Genomic DNA, 15,607 nt, shown 5'->3' with positions numbered 1-15,607 from the left:
ATGCTGGGCTTTGGCTCTCGACAGCTTCTCCTCTAGAAAAGAAATCACTTTCCACTGCTAGCCGTCAGCTGCATCGCAACCCCACAAAATGATATCCAATAAGCGATTCTCAAGTGGCAGCACATACCTGACTCAGGGGTCCTCTGAAAGACGGAGACGCTCCACTTGCCATGATTTTCTTCCTGAGAGATTCTCACAGAAAACTCATACATGCCGTCAGCAGACAGGGTGTCAATCATCACTCTCCTCTGGGTGCTGTCCTTGTACTCCCAGCGTGCTGACTCACCCTTCTCCCTGTATCTAACTGTGTATGATCTGAGTTAGAAGAAAATGAAAGGGTTTAGGCAACTCCCTTACACGTTCTTTCTTTGTGTTAAAATGTCTTTTTCTCTCTGTCTCGTTGTCAGACACATGCATCAACACACACTTTAGCAGATACCTTGAAGCCCCGGAGTCAACTTTTCCCATCTCGACTGCAGGGTCAACCCAGGAGATGAGGACAGACTGAGGAGACATGACCCTGACACTGATGTCCCGAGCCTCATACTCTGGTGGCTCTGCTCAACACACACACATGGACGAACACACACATAGACACAGAGACAAAAAAAAAAAGATTCTTGCAATGTATTTTCAAAATGAAACTAATATTGAAACTTTTGATGATTTGTTGCAATGTTGGCACCATGATAATCAAACATCCATGCACATAACTGATGGATAATGACAAGCATTGTTGTACTATTTTAAGTACAAAGACAGATAGACAAAAGCAGCCAAATGTAAAAGTACCTGGTGCGGTTATTTTGGTGACTGCTCTGTTGGCGGGTGCGCTCTGGCCCTGGGCTTTCTGTGCCTGCAGTGACACCACATGAACGGACTCAGATGCTATGAATAAAAAGGGATACCAGGCACGGGCAGGGTTTACACTATGGACACTAAAGATAGCACAAACAAAATGTATACATTTAGCTCAATTTTCAATGAAGAAAAAAGTGTGAAGACTGCCAATCTTCTCAACATCATATTATCACTTGAACCCTAAGGCTTTGTCTTTGTTAATCTGGTGATTAAAAGTGTTAAGAGTGTGGGTCCTCTTACTTAGTTTGGCTGCGTTTCGGTTCCTCTGATCTGACTGAGGCTTGGTGTGGTGCTGACGTCTCCTTTCCAGCAGGGGGGCTCCTGCAAAAGCTCTCTCGGGCTGCCTGGGTCCTGAAGAGGACTGAGGCGCCCTCCTGTGTGTCCTGGTATTAGAGGCGCCTGACAGGTGAGCCGTTCTGTCCACTCTGGTGGCCCGCTGTACAGGGGGGTGACTTCTGGCTGCAGTTTGTGAAGACCTGACTGGACCTGTTGCTGGATGACAGCAGAGAGCAAGGGGGGGAAGAAAATCAGAGTGCAGTGGAGTTCATCTCCCCCTCATGACCGACAGTTCATTCCTTATCTGTGCTGGATTTGCCTTTAGGGCCAAGTTGAAACTCTAGACTTTGATGGAAAATGATTGAATATAATTGCTTCACCCAAGACACACAGTTTCAGTGATAAATACATAATTACATAGAAGTCTTGGTCAAAAACGACTGTAAACATGTTCACTTGTCAAATAAGGAACACGATGTGTCATCCGATACAAGTCCCAGTGTCCTGCTTCCTGCTTTAATCCCCACCCGTGTGGTGACTCCATCTTGGACGAAGTCTCAGACCCTGACTCAGACAGCCCGAAAAAAGCCTCTTCATCTGGCTGCAGCGCTAAATGATAGTGCATGGTAATATAACAAAACCCCTCTGTCACTGCCTCTCCCACTCTTTCGTCTCCTTTCCTTCCTCTCCTCCCGGTATCCCTCCGTTATCCGTTTCCCATAATAACTGTCAGATGAAAAAGATCTGCCTCGTCTCCAATCGGGATTCTCCTCCAGCTGCCTGCACAGCTGGATGAGTACTGACAAGTTTGCTGATGTAACTAAGTTGATCTGACGAGATTCAAAGTGGCTATGAGGTCAAAAACGTTGTTGTGTTGGGTATTCACTTCTCAACAGGTAGTGTAGGCAAGCTGAGAAGGTTTGTCCATGAGGAGCCACAGCAGTGAAAATATTTTCTTTAGTTATATCTTAATAAGGGAGTGAGGGAGATCATCTGTCCCGATAGGCTTCCACCATGAAACTGTTAAAATGTGGTGTAAAACATAGACAAGGCAAAAAGGATATGAAGGGAAGTATAAAAACACCAGAAAAGCTCCAGGGAAGACAGAGTTGGTTTGTTTCAATAAGACTTGGACCACTCTCTTCATGTCTTTGGTCTCTCTTGTATCCCCCTCTCTGTCCTGCCAGCACAGCTGAGTGCATTTCTTTTCCCTTTGGATAGAAAGAACACTGATTGTTTGTTTGGTAATGCCCCCTTAGAGTCAGTGTACTTTGACTATGTCTATTTGACTCAAATCTACTGTTAAATACATGTGTATATTCCTTTTTCCCTACTCCAAGATTTGTGATTTTTATTTAACATCCAATTCTAACAACCTGAACTTGGACATACCTAAACATTTCTTTAAATAAACCATATTTATGTTACACACAATAATTACATCCAAGTAAAAAAAGCACACTATCCTACATGTACTATTTTGTGCATTTTGCAGTGCTCTAATTAATATTTTTTGGGTGCATTTTGTTAAATGCTGGACAATCACTGTACACATAACAACTGAGCCAGTGAGGTGATCCTAAGCCATTCCTGTTATATCCTTGATCCATACCTGTTTGACTCTCCTTGTACTAGATCTAACTTAAAACAGAAAAAGCTCCATTTGGTTTTAATCAACAGTCCTCTCATTTTCTGTATTTTCTTCTTCCTCTCTTTCTCTCTCTGGAAAACTGTCACAGTGCATAGTTTGGCCCAGGTCATCATGCCGCGGACCGCTAAACCATTTGACTCCACAATACTCTCATTGCCAGATCCTTTCTGTCTTTTCCTGGAAGCTCAACGGTCCGAGGTGCTATGAGGCTGGCCTCCAGACAGACAGACATACCACCGCTAAAGCAGAGACCACCTCAGTGTACTCAGACCGAGATGCTGAAGAATGTCACTGTTGTCTTCTTACTCCCTCCTGAGACCGAGCCAAGGAGAGCCAGGCTTTTATCCTCTTTGACATTTCACCACCTTCAAAAGCAAATCTAAACTTTGCAAACATAATTTTCGTGAATTTGGGTTTCACGGTGGAGCACATTGCTCAGTTTAGCCATAGTTTCATTTAACAGCTATACAAACAATTCTCAGTGGCAGAGCTTTCCTGGAGGCTGCAATAATGAAATGAGCCGCTGTTGGCCGACATGATAGCTAACGAATGGCAAAGAAACAACTCCAGTTAAAAATATGAACGAAAGTGGCAAAATCTTTGTCATCCATGCGTTTACCAGACTATTGGCTAGCACAGTTTAATTACATGTGTGTAATTGGCAAATGAGCTTGTGCTAATCAAAAAAAAAAAAAACATTTGAGGGTTTGGCAGTAGGTAATTTAGTTGTGTGGTGCTTGATATATCAGTAGGCCATAATCATCAGTTCATTGTCAAAATTGCTGTGTGTGTGTTTTTTTAAATTTATTTATAGGAACAATTCATAGAGGCAGAGCTTTCCTATAGTACGGAAGCCCTACAGGGTCATACATTATTTCCTCAGTTTTCCCATGATAACGAGATAATTAATTTGAGAGATAATCAAAGAAACATGATAGGGCTGAGATTTCTATCACACTTGACATGTCATGCTGACTTAAGTCTCCTTGAACACCAATGTAGGCAACGTTAAGCCTAGTTCTCTCACTAGCGAGCCATCAAGTGAGCTGACAAACAGCTGTTGTCACATAAATTCATTCCTTCCAGAAAAAACAAATACAGAGAACTAGGCTTAACGTTGCCTACATTGGTGTTCAAGGAGACTTCAGTCAGCATGACATGTCAAGTGTGATGGAAATCTCAGGCCTATCACGTTTCATTAATTACCTCATTATCTCGGGAAAACGGAGGAAAAATATCTCATTATCACGAGAAAACGGAGGAAATAAAATGTATGTATGTATGACCCTTTAGGGCTTCCATACTATAGAGACAGAAATGAACACCATTAGAAAACGAATGAACCTATATGGAGAAAAAAACAACTAAAATCCCAATATGAACCTTACAACACTTGTGCCAATGCCTTTATTCATTCATTATTCATTAGCTGACCTAGCTATAACCAAAATAACTTTGAAACTTAAAATTAGCCATAAAAACAGTTAGTCGTCAGTAGTACGTTTGCTAGCTCCATAGCAACCGCAAGTGTTGACATGCTATTTTGCTTCGTAAATGGCGACGACCAAGTGCAAAAGTTCACTTACACAAACAAGATTATTTTAAGAATATGAAATTTAAACTGGACTCGCGGTGATAAACCAGATAACTTTGTAGCTAACAACATGAGTGAGCTAACGAGGCTTTTTGCCACTGGCTACGTAACGTGTCCTTTCATGGGTTTTAGTCTAACATTACTTAGAAACACAGCGGTTGTTTGTCTTCATTCACTGGGGTTTAATTCAACAAATATGATTAGTTGTGTCTCCAGTGCAGCTCTGCCTCAAACAAATAAAACTGAAACTCCAGAGCAGTGTGGTGTTTTGGTGGTTAGCACTGTCGCCTCACAGTAAGAAAGTTCTGGGTTCAGTTTCTGGTCCTGATCCGTTCAGTGTGCAATTTGAATGGATTTCCTCCATGTTCCCTGCCACGGCACAAAGAAAAGCCAAGTCAAGTGGTTTGGTGAGGGTAAACTGTCCACAAGAATGGTACAAGTGTGCGTGTGCCTGTTTGTGTTAGCCCGGCGATAGACTGGCGTGTGTTTACATGACTTGTGCTTGAACGCCCAAACGCTCCATGAGTGCAGAGAAATAGACAGATTATGACACCGTAATTTACTAGAAGTGTGGCCAGGTGGTCTGGTGTGCTTGACCTCAAGGGGAACATATGAAAAAACATCTACCGGTAATTCAATATTAGGGACGATTACTTGTTTTCAGTGTGGATTGATCTATTAGTTAGACTATTTGCTTCTATTAATTACTGATTCAGTCAATAAATGTCCAAAAGAACCGTCACAACTTCAGAGAACCAAAGTGACGCATTTTTCATCAAACAGGTTAAAACCTGAATGTATTTAAGTCTTAATTTTCACCGATAATTAAACAAAAATCAAACAGACTGCACATATGAGAACTTGAATACAACAGATGTTTATAATTGGGCTTGATAAATGAATGATATGTAATTACTAATCTATTTTTGGCAGTTGTTAGTTAATCAATCAAAGTATGGGTGATTTGGCAATCACCTTATAAACAACTCTTTCTGTCTGTCAACTACTAATTTTCTTTCTTTTTGCAGTGTGTTGAAAGCACTCATAGGAAAATAAGTATTGGCTAATGTGGTGGACTCAATTTAAGGCAACAAAACTCCAAATTTGTCGTTAGATTTGGTTTTACCGCAAGAAGAAAAAACAATACCTGACTAAAAACAGGGGAATCTATGAGTCAGAGTGTTTTTCCCCACTGATCCCACAGGGATTCGTGAGGGAATGTCGCCCTGAGGCATCGGATTGTGAATCATCAACATATTAGATTTGGCAGTTCCCTTTATATCCACGAGGATGGGAGGTCATCACAGAAAAAACAGATCATTTCCCATGCATTAAAACCATTCCCATGTATTTATGATAAAGATGCTTCAAGATTGTTTTACCTGCTGATGTGTTGTTGTTGACAGGTGCACCGCCCAACACGGCAAAGCCATCCAGGTTAACCCACTCAGGGTCTAAAAAAGAGACAGGATTTGTTGTTAAATTATGTTGACAGTGGAGACTATAAGCAAGCAGTAAAATATCTGAAGTGCATATTAATTTATTTTTCCTTTTAGTGCAGGAGGTTGACTGCATCTTTCTCAATCTCCTCATTTCCTTTACTCTTTGTCTACTTCCCTGTGGCTCCTAATAAGTCATCTCTTCACCTCTGTTGCTCTAGCAGCAGCTAGCCAGACACATTAATGATGTGGAGGCAAACAGCATGGTCTTATTTATGGTGACTGATGCTGCTCTCATGCTGCTGTGGGAACAACACACGATCTGCAAGGAATTTTCTGGAAAGGCAGCACTTAGAAGCAGCTCGATCGCCAGGGATTTATAGCAAACTGCACCGGAGCTGGAGAGACCGCAAAGTCGCCACAACACACACTGGGCGACACGCGCACACTCATAGAAACACAAACACATCTACGTATACTGTACATGCATATCTGAACGCAATACAAGACAATGCATGACCTCATCACTTAGCACCACCCTGCCCTCAGCCACAACCACCACCAAACACACATACGTTGCACACAGACACACACACACGACATCCAGTGACCACAACACAGGGGATTGGGTTATAGGCGCTGGGCTGGGTTTGGATGTGGAAAAGGAGGGTTGGCTGCAGACTTTGAGTCGCTGGTGAAGTATGGCTCCAAGATGCCAAGGACAGAGGAAAACGGAATAATGACAAAAGCAGGCTAGACTGTGACAACACAGCAAAGTGCATGTGTATAGAAACATAAGGATCTGTCTTATGTTTTACAAGGCGGGGTTACGAATTACCATAGCAGCTGTTAAGATCTAAAAATAATAATAATGGTCTTCCTCTAAAGCCTAAAATAACCGCCGTCTGTTGAGCTGGGATGCTGATCACTGGTCACCCAACTCTGTCTTTCTTTCCCTGGATAGATCCAATATCCTATGATGAATTAATCCACTGATAATAATCATTCATTCAGGCATGCACATGTTTGTGCATAAACCTCAACCTCTGGCATCTCACACAGCTTTGCTCATCCCCTCCTCTTGTCTTGAGAAAGTGCAGATCTCTGGCATCTGAAGGTTCACCCTGAATTTTAAGCCAAAAACAAACTTTTTCTCACTCTTCGTCCATTTATTTTCCTCTTTGTTTTTATCCAGCAGTTCCATCAGCACTTGATGAGTCCTCCAGACACTCGCGCTCATTAGTTCCCACTTTTTCACATCTCCGTCTTGCTCTCACCCTTTCCTCTGTTTCCGTCTTACCTACATCCTCCATTAGGTGTGGGCGACTGTCCTTGCCCGCTTTAGTTAAACGATGAGACCTCGTAGGTTTGTTGGGGCTGATTACAAAGCGGTCCACAGGTCTTCCATCCAGATGGATAGAGGGCTCCCAGCTCTCCCTCAGGCCCCTGTCCGCAGAGGTCTGTTTCCCATTGTGTGACCGCAGGGGCTTCTCTGCTGCAAAACAAATGACATCTGGATAAATTTCATCTGAAAAAGGTTTATTTAAACAGTCTTAATTTTGTATTGTCACTTGTACTAAATGTGAAGGCTTGTTATGGTCCCACTTTTAAAGATCTGTTGATTAAACTTTGCTTCAGTGCCACCCAGACAATTTCATCTGTATTTATTATATTTGGCATTTAAAGTTACTTTGATCTTGATGACACATAAACTTATGCGAACTCATTTGATGGTTAAATACATAAATGAGGATTTGGTTGGATGCTAAAAGCCCAGGACAATAAGCCATCCTCATGTTTCCCTCTGATACTGAAAACAAAACAAAGAGGATAGTAACCACCACTCTGCTTTAGATATAGCAACAGTCTCTTTGCTCTTCTTGGTTCACATGCAAACAAAATACAACACTGGAGTGACAGCGTAATTATCCATCAGTAAGCATTGAGTGTGACATTCACACTTTAATATGAAATGTGAATTCAGCTTGTATGAAAGAAAAAGGAGCTTAAAGGCACGAGTGGGCAGAGGATATATAGGAAATAATGAACAGTCACTTGAGGCGTCCACGACAGCGGACTACTACATGATGCACTAAATAATAGCTTCATGTCTGAGAGCTTGGGTGGATGCTGGAACAACAGAGGTAGTGTAGTGTAGTAGTGATATTAGGAAGAAGCAAAGAAAAAGTGGAACAAAGCATGTTCATCCAAGTTTGTTGTGAAAGTTAATGGAGGAGAAACAAGGCTGCAGAAACATCACTGAATAGTGTCTTAGTTATTTATCATGCCAGGTGTTGAGCCTAGACCTCTATTACGTCAGAAAAGACACGGATATGAGTAAAAACTGAGTAAAAGTTAACCTCAGTGAAGGTTTGCTGCACTTGGTTTTGATGCAGTTGTAAGCCTTTAGTCTCTGTCTGATTTTACTCTTTGTTTTGATTAGCATATTGTAAAGAACCACCATATTTATAACATTTAGAGTTAAATTAAATGTATTTTTCAAAGTAGTTTTTAAAATTTTTATCCATGATAAATCTTAAAGAAAAAGAATCATATGAAACATTACTTTATTCTCCAATATATCAAAAGAGAAATGGGCAATAAATACATTTGGGACTTTTTAGAGGCCCACTGAAGGAGCACAAAAGGTTTTTTGGCCGTGCACTGAAAGAACTACTTTACAAGTTTACAACCCTGTATAAAATCTGACAAACAATGCATAAAATTCTCAATCCTTATGCTTCATTGCAACCTTTGGCTCCTAATTAAGAGAACTGTTTTTTAAATCTCAAGATCCAAATAGCAAGCATATGAACGGAGAGGATTTGCAAAAACTTGAACATGAGTATAGTGCAAGCTTTATTAGCATGTTAGCCATTAATCGCTGCCACATATAATTGTCAGTAATGTCTGTCCATCTCATAAACAGCTGCTCCTTACGGCCCCTTGTGCTCCCCAAAGATTTACAGCAGCAGCTTCAGTTTTGCCTCAGCACAAAATCACCTCATTAACTTTGAATTCTTGTTGTCTCCAGGTGCACTCCCAGCTGGATCTGCGCTTTCACTTTTGCACATTTAGAAAGCTCTGTCACTCAGGCGTCTCGTGCTGCAGTTTACAGATAATTGCGGTTCTTCAGACTGGCCGACATTGTTGTCCCTGCTTATCTGGAAGTTTTAGTAAGTGCTGAAAGATCGTCTCATCTTTGTTTCTGCTGAGTGTAGATAGCACCGCTCTGGCAGCCGGCCTGGAGATACAGACTCACACCACATTGTGCCTGGGTGCACCAAGGAGTGTGAGAATGTTTTCCCAGTTAAAAAAAACAAAATACAATCCCTCCTCATTATTTCCTCTTTAATGCTGGGTTACAGTGGAGTCAGTTTTATCAGCTGTCTGTGGCAGACTCCATTGACACAAGTCTGGATGCACTTCAATCACTTTGCACCCTGTTTCCAATAAGACCTTGTATTACGTAGGAGGGGATCTGCTCCTCTGTCCAGACTTCATTCTATGATTTGGCCTCTATGGAAATTTATGATCCAAGAGCAAACCAGATATTTTTGATTAAAACAAGATTCCTCCGAGCGCAGCAGATGCGTGATTGCCATCCAAGAATAAACAGTCTGGGAAGCAGTTAAGCAACCAAGTAGTTGTAACATCATAATCTTATGGAGGGAGGCTGGGTTTCAGGGCGTTACCAGGGGAAACCGGAGCAATAATACAACACTTTCTGTTCTGTGTTTGTGAAGGTGAAAGACAGACAAAGTATGATTGAGTTCGACAGTGGAAAGTATTAAGTATGTGAAGAATGAGGGCAAAGCCTGAGGGTCATTATGTCACTGCCTTTTTGATTTAAAACAACAACAAAAAAAACAAGGACATAATGACAACATTAGTCAGCAATGCTTATCCTGACGTTTGAAGGCTACAGGATATGTGGCACACATGCACACTCAGAGCTTTACAGAGACACACATGTATGTGCATGTGTAATGTGGTATAAGAAGCATATGCATGTAAGCCCCAAGGTCAGAGGACTCCTGTAAAACTGCTCTAGAAAATACTTGCACCCATGCACCTGCAATGTGCTCCACTTTTACAAGAGCAGCCACTCACAGTCACAGACACTGAACCTCTGCTCACCCCTAATGAGGTTGCCTTTAATGCCTAATAACTGTCATCTTCCACAAACACCCATCAATACACATGATCACCTGCAAATCCATGTGTGTGCATGTGTGGATTCTGTAAATTCTTCTAAATAGTGCCCAAGCAATCACACTTAAAATGACACAGAAGTTTCCACTTTGCTGTTTTTGATATACTTTTGAACTATTTAAGCACAACAAGCATTCAACATTACATGTTTCTCTGCTGGTATTAGTAATACTACATGTTCCTGTTTTTCTATCTAATGCGCCTGATTGACAAGGAAAAAAAAAGAAAAGAAACTTGAAATGGTCAAATTGAGCTGCATTTTCGGATTAGAGAATTCAAACTACCCAGAAAAAAGAAAAAAACAGGAAAATAAGAAAAGCACATTTCCCCAGTCACCACAAGTCCACAGTGCAGATAGTTTTGGTTTTATTTGTCCAGGTTTTGAGTGTCAGTTCTTGCAACCCGAATACCAAAATAAAATGGGGGAATAGAAAATAGAAAGTTTGCCTGTGGTGCTCACGATGCTGAAAAATGACATTACATAAATCAACAGAATTAGTCTATGTGCCCAGAAACAATGTTCCAGTTAGTCTGGATAATCCACAGAAGACACAGTCGACTATTTTTATTGGAATGACTTTCTGCCGAGGAAACCGTCCATAAAAAGAAAAAAAAAAGTGGTGTCTTCTATGGATTATCATGAGGAACTGGAACATTTATTCTGCAATTAAATTTATAGAGATATGCTACCACAAACACGTTTCCATTCTCCCTTATTGCACTGTAGGCAAAAAAAAACACTTACAGACCTGGATGAGTAAACTCGTGGCTAGATACCTTTGGTGCAAAGTGATTGGTGTGAAACCCCTCCTTCAAATTAATTCACAACTGTCGGTTCAATATCAACCGAGGAGACTTTAAACTTAGCTAAAGGCTGGAAACACATCTTGTTTGTTTGGCATTACTGAGTGTTAGAGATGCCGGTCATGGGATTTCTTCACCTTGACAGAGCCGTTTCCAGTCTTTATGTTAAACTAACTGTCTTTGGTAAACATACATGAGAGTGGTATGAGTTTTCTTATCTAATTGGACATATGAGACTTGTTTAGGTAAAGCGTTTCCTCCTGTGAGCACAGACCCATCAAGGTGGGGGGTGGGGGGCTTGTGTCAGATCTTGCCCGGGGCGACAGAATTCTTGGTAGCACCTCTGTCAGTCTAAAAACCCCTCTCCCCTCTGACCTTCAGTAAACTCTCTCCAGTAATCAATTCTGTCATAAAGCCGACACACCAGACTGGGACCATAACCATAGATGGCTGTTGCCCTCCTCACACTCCTGCACATCAATCCCCAGACTGTCAAACTACATTGTTGTTATTGTATTATAGCGAATTGGCTGCACTTAAACAGCACTTTTCTTCTCTTATCAACCACTCAAACCCCATTTACACATTCGCACACTCATGCACCAAGGAGCAGTCATCGGGGGTAATTTGGGTCAAGTGTCTTGCCCATGGACACATCGATGTGCAAACTGGAGGAGCCGGGGATCAAACCGCTAACCTTCTGATTGCTTGAGTTGCAGCTCTTAAAGCCGCAGCCACAATTACGGGATGTTAAGCCTGATTTAACAGGAGCATGAGAGCATTTTAATTACAGCAGTAGTCTGGAGTGAGTAATTGTTTAGCTTGGGAGGGGTTACAGACTCACATACGTGACGTTTATAGCATATGTCACTTCAGTGTTGGTGGTCAAAAACTCACAGACTTCCCACATGAAGACTGACATATTACACTGTTAGTTTATGCTACATCTTCCTGCGATACATTTAGTATGCTGACATTTACTGTGCTGTGACAAGTGTGCTCATAAGCCCAGGTGGTACTTGTTTAAACAACTCAAACCGCGTCAAGAAATGACATCATGACACTAGACATGCCATCGCTGGCAGGTTTGACAGGCAGCCAAGCTACAAGTGGGTGAAGCAGCTGAGTCAGGTGATCAAAGCTAGTACTCTGGAAAATATTAAATAATGTATGTAGATATCTATTTTTTTTCCAAGGCAAAAAAGCTGTAGTTAACAAAATTCCAGCTTTCGGTAAAATCTGTCGTGTCGTTGTTCCTGCAGAATTCCAGCTTGTTAAGTGGAGCAGAGAAATTAAATTCCACTGGCCTGCAAGGACATGATTCCCTCTTTCCCCTCACTCTCTATCCCAATTACTCTCCACACTCCTCACTTTCCAGGAGTTGATGAGCTGTGGGCTGCATGGAAGAAGTTGGCATCATTTATGATCCAAAATACACTGCGTTTTCTGTTCTCTTTATTTGCACTGCTCCTGCCTTGGTGTCCAGATACTCCCACGAGACCAATTTCATCCGCTGCTCTGAAAAATTTGAGACTGACAAACTGATGACATGTGAGAGAAAGTTAATGAGTAACACTCTGCTCTCTCTTAACAACTACTGTCAAAATGCCCAAGAGGAAGGCATTTAACTCCCAAGTGCTCCGCTAACGCTGCTCAGTGGCCTGCAGCAGTGAACTGTGGTTGTGCTAAGTAGCTCCCAGGTGTGAATGTATGGAAGTGGATGGATGTGTAGCTGGGTGTTGCAGGGAAGAAAAAAAAAAGGAAAAGTGCATGACTGCTCTGAAAATACTTCCCAAAAGATGGAAAAAAAGAGAACCACCAAGAGGAAAAACCCACAACAAATAGCAGCTGTCTATATTCTCAGAAAGCAATGACCTCATACACTAAGTGCTTACAGTCGAAAGGGGGTGGAGGGGTATGGGGGGGGGGGGCATATAGAAACTAACAGATCAACTGACACAATATGAGCATGTCAAAAAAAATAAAAAGTCTGGTCCTTAAATTCAGCCAGAAGGATTCGCTTACTCCCGTCCAAAAAACCTCCCCAGCCCTAATGGCACTTTTGTTATTTTGGATATTTTTACTGTCTGGATGACGTGGGCTTCTTTCCCTGAAAATTGATTTCACAAACAGTACTTAAACTTTAAAAACATATGTGCTACTGTGGTTTGCAAAGTCTCAGCTTGTTTAAAAAAAAGAAAAACGAAACGCTATGTGTATTTGATTTATCACTGCCCTGACGTGCAGGGTTTTTTTTTTGTGATAAATTCCTGTGTGTGTCTGCACCATCAGAACCCTGAAGCAGGTTGCATATTCTTGTGGGCTGGAAGTATTTTTTCGTTCATTTTTGACCTAATTCAGCCATTCCTGAGAGCTGGCTGATGCAAAGCAGAGGAAGTGAAACAGACAGAAAACTTGAGCCCCATTCCACAGCTATTCTCCCATGAAAATGAATTTCAAATGCAGGTCATTTATCACCGCCATCAGCCAGATACAGTCACCAGTTTGGCACAAAACAGCTTTTCTCTTCTTCACACCACATCTCCTGATGTAGCCTGATATTTCTGATCATCCCTCTAATTGCTGATCACAGCCACTCATGGATGTGTCTACTGTATGAGGTAAGGACTTGTTCCATGACTGCTGCTAAGTCTCCAGCATCATAGTTTCCCCCCATAAAGTCACAACAGTGAAAATAGTGTCCAAGCCCATATTTTCTGTAATTACTCAACTCTGACACATCTGCAAACCATGAATCAAACTGCACACTCTAAATTAAATACTCCAATGCAATCTAGATAGCTGCAATTAATCTATTTCACCCTTGTGAAAATTCACATATGCAATAATTGAGGGTTAGGAAACTTCTTAAGTGTTGCGCTCATAGTGATGCATATGCATGCGGCAGAGACACACTTTTCTCTCCTTTCAAAATAATAGCATCTAGTAAAAAATATATATTTAAGGTATTATAACTGCAGTGTCTCGTTAATCAAGCTGATTCAGAGCAGAAAGCAACAAGAACCCCAGCACTTATTAAATAATTAATAATGTACGAGAACAAAACTGTGCACCTGCTCGGGAGGGGGAAAGAAAGTGAAATAACTCCTTTTTACCTGCCCATCCGCATCCCGGTGCGCAAAACGTAACGAATAGCGCCAAGAGCGTCCTGCTTGCGGCTAAAGCCATAGTGAGTGTGGCGCGCTACTGCAGCGGAGCGACGCACCAGCTGGATGCAGAGGGCTGGGACACACCAGCCCTCCCCTCCCCTCTTCCGATGGGACAACTGGCTTCACGGTAAACTTGCAGCTTCTTTGCATAAAAAGTGAACTTCGAAAAAAAAAAAGAAGAAAAAAAAAAAGAATCCTCAGAAACCAAAGGTGCAATATCCACACGACACGCCACTCCAGGTGATTATTTGAGAAAACTGATTGATTTTCAGATCTTAATGTGTGATGAAGTAAAATGAAGAATAAGGAAAAAAACTGCTTTTAAAAAGCAAAAACAAAGCCCCGTCTATACAAGTGTAGCCTAAGAAGTTGTTCTGAGCTTATCCTCCTCAAATATAGTGTATTCTTCAACAACAGCCTACTTCTTAGACCTTATAAACTGCTTGCAGTGTTGCTCTTTGACTTTGGATTCATGAAACCCTGACAAAATGTCTCCCTCTTCAGGGAGCGACACTGACTTCATCCTGAACCGAGGCCTGGGAGCAGGTGGAGTCTGAGAAGACGGACTGGCAGGGTGTAGTCTTAGTACAGATCTAAGCTTTTCAACAGTCCTTGAATGCTTCCTTGATTTGTTTACATGTCATGTGTTTTTATCGCAATTTCTTTCTTTCCTGCCTCTGTAACAAATCCCCTTGCAGTCTCACCTGTCTAGTCCTGTTCCAGTGTTAATCCTGCAGACCTGATCCACTTTACTTTTCCATGACACCACCACTGCTCCAGGTGCGAGAGAACAGAGCTGGGGGCCAAGACTCCAATATATGATCTAATCTGTAGAGACAAAGTTCACAGTTACATCCATTTTCCAAATAAATTATTTTACCACTAGATGGAGCAACCAGCCATATGTTTTAAATATAGGATAACAGTGCAATTAACAGTTGAATACTTTGTGTAAAATGCCTATTGTGTAGTTATATGTGGTTAAGATGGATACACACTAATCTAATATTATCTATTAATATTTATATATTAATTCATGTATTTATCTAATCTTGTGCTCCAATAAGCCCAATAATAAATCACACATGATACATTCTGCCATATACATTTATAATGGCACATGTTTTTGTATCCATCACATTTCTGTTAATTTTCAAAATCAAACACAAATGAACATCGTTGTTTTCTCTTCATTCTGGTCTCTTTACCAGTGGACACTATCACATGCTGTGAATTTTCAGCAGTAGAAATATTTGAGGGACTTTTTTTTTATTCTTCTTCTTCTATCAGATGATGGGAGCTCTTCAGGAGATCCTCTAGGCCTCAGCGGTGAAACCTCTTGACCTTTCTATTATAACAGCTAACCCCCCCATAAGACCAGCAGCAACGTGACAGATGGTCAATTACAGAAAGTCTTCATAGCTCGGAGGTAATTTTCTCATTCAAACTGGAAGAATTAGAGCATATCTGACAATGTATATAAACATGGTCTTAGGATATTGTTTATTTATTTATATCTATCCAGAAGTAGTGATTTCTCTATTTGATTATGTGGAGGTGGGTTTTTTTCCAGACCAACATCTCCCTCTGTTGGCTC

At 41.3% G+C, this 15,607-nt stretch overlaps 1 protein-coding gene across 3 annotated transcripts in view; it reads right to left on the bottom strand.

Annotated features, from left to right (window-relative positions):
• fndc1 (fibronectin type III domain containing 1) overlaps nucleotides 1-14,201 on the bottom strand; it is a 38,766-nt gene extending 24,565 nt beyond the window's left edge. Inside the window, exons 1-7 of one of the 3 annotated variants that reach the window (XM_085770484.1) lie at nucleotides 13,957-14,201; nucleotides 7,122-7,316; nucleotides 5,765-5,836; nucleotides 1,102-1,353; nucleotides 793-888; nucleotides 440-560; nucleotides 128-315 (exon numbers count right to left, since the gene is read on the bottom strand). In XM_085770484.1, the coding sequence (XP_085626610.1) occupies nucleotides 128-315; nucleotides 440-560; nucleotides 793-888; nucleotides 1,102-1,353; nucleotides 5,765-5,836; nucleotides 7,122-7,316; nucleotides 13,957-14,029 (997 nt within the window). In that variant the 5' untranslated portion in view covers nucleotides 14,030-14,201. Of the gene's footprint in view, nucleotides 1-127; nucleotides 316-439; nucleotides 561-792; nucleotides 889-1,101; nucleotides 1,354-5,764; nucleotides 5,837-7,121; nucleotides 7,317-13,956 lie in introns of those variants that run through there. The other 2 variants (XM_085770483.1, XM_085770485.1) reach the window with 2 other exon arrangements.
• Between the last annotated feature and the right edge of the window lie 1,406 nt (nucleotides 14,202-15,607).

This window comes from Trachurus japonicus, chromosome 24 (assembly GCF_045865225.1).
Source record: "Trachurus japonicus isolate A0001 chromosome 24, Traja_1.0".
Taxonomy (NCBI): Eukaryota; Metazoa; Chordata; class Actinopteri; order Carangiformes; family Carangidae; genus Trachurus; species Trachurus japonicus.
This window is presented reverse-complemented; position numbering and strand designations above follow the sequence as displayed.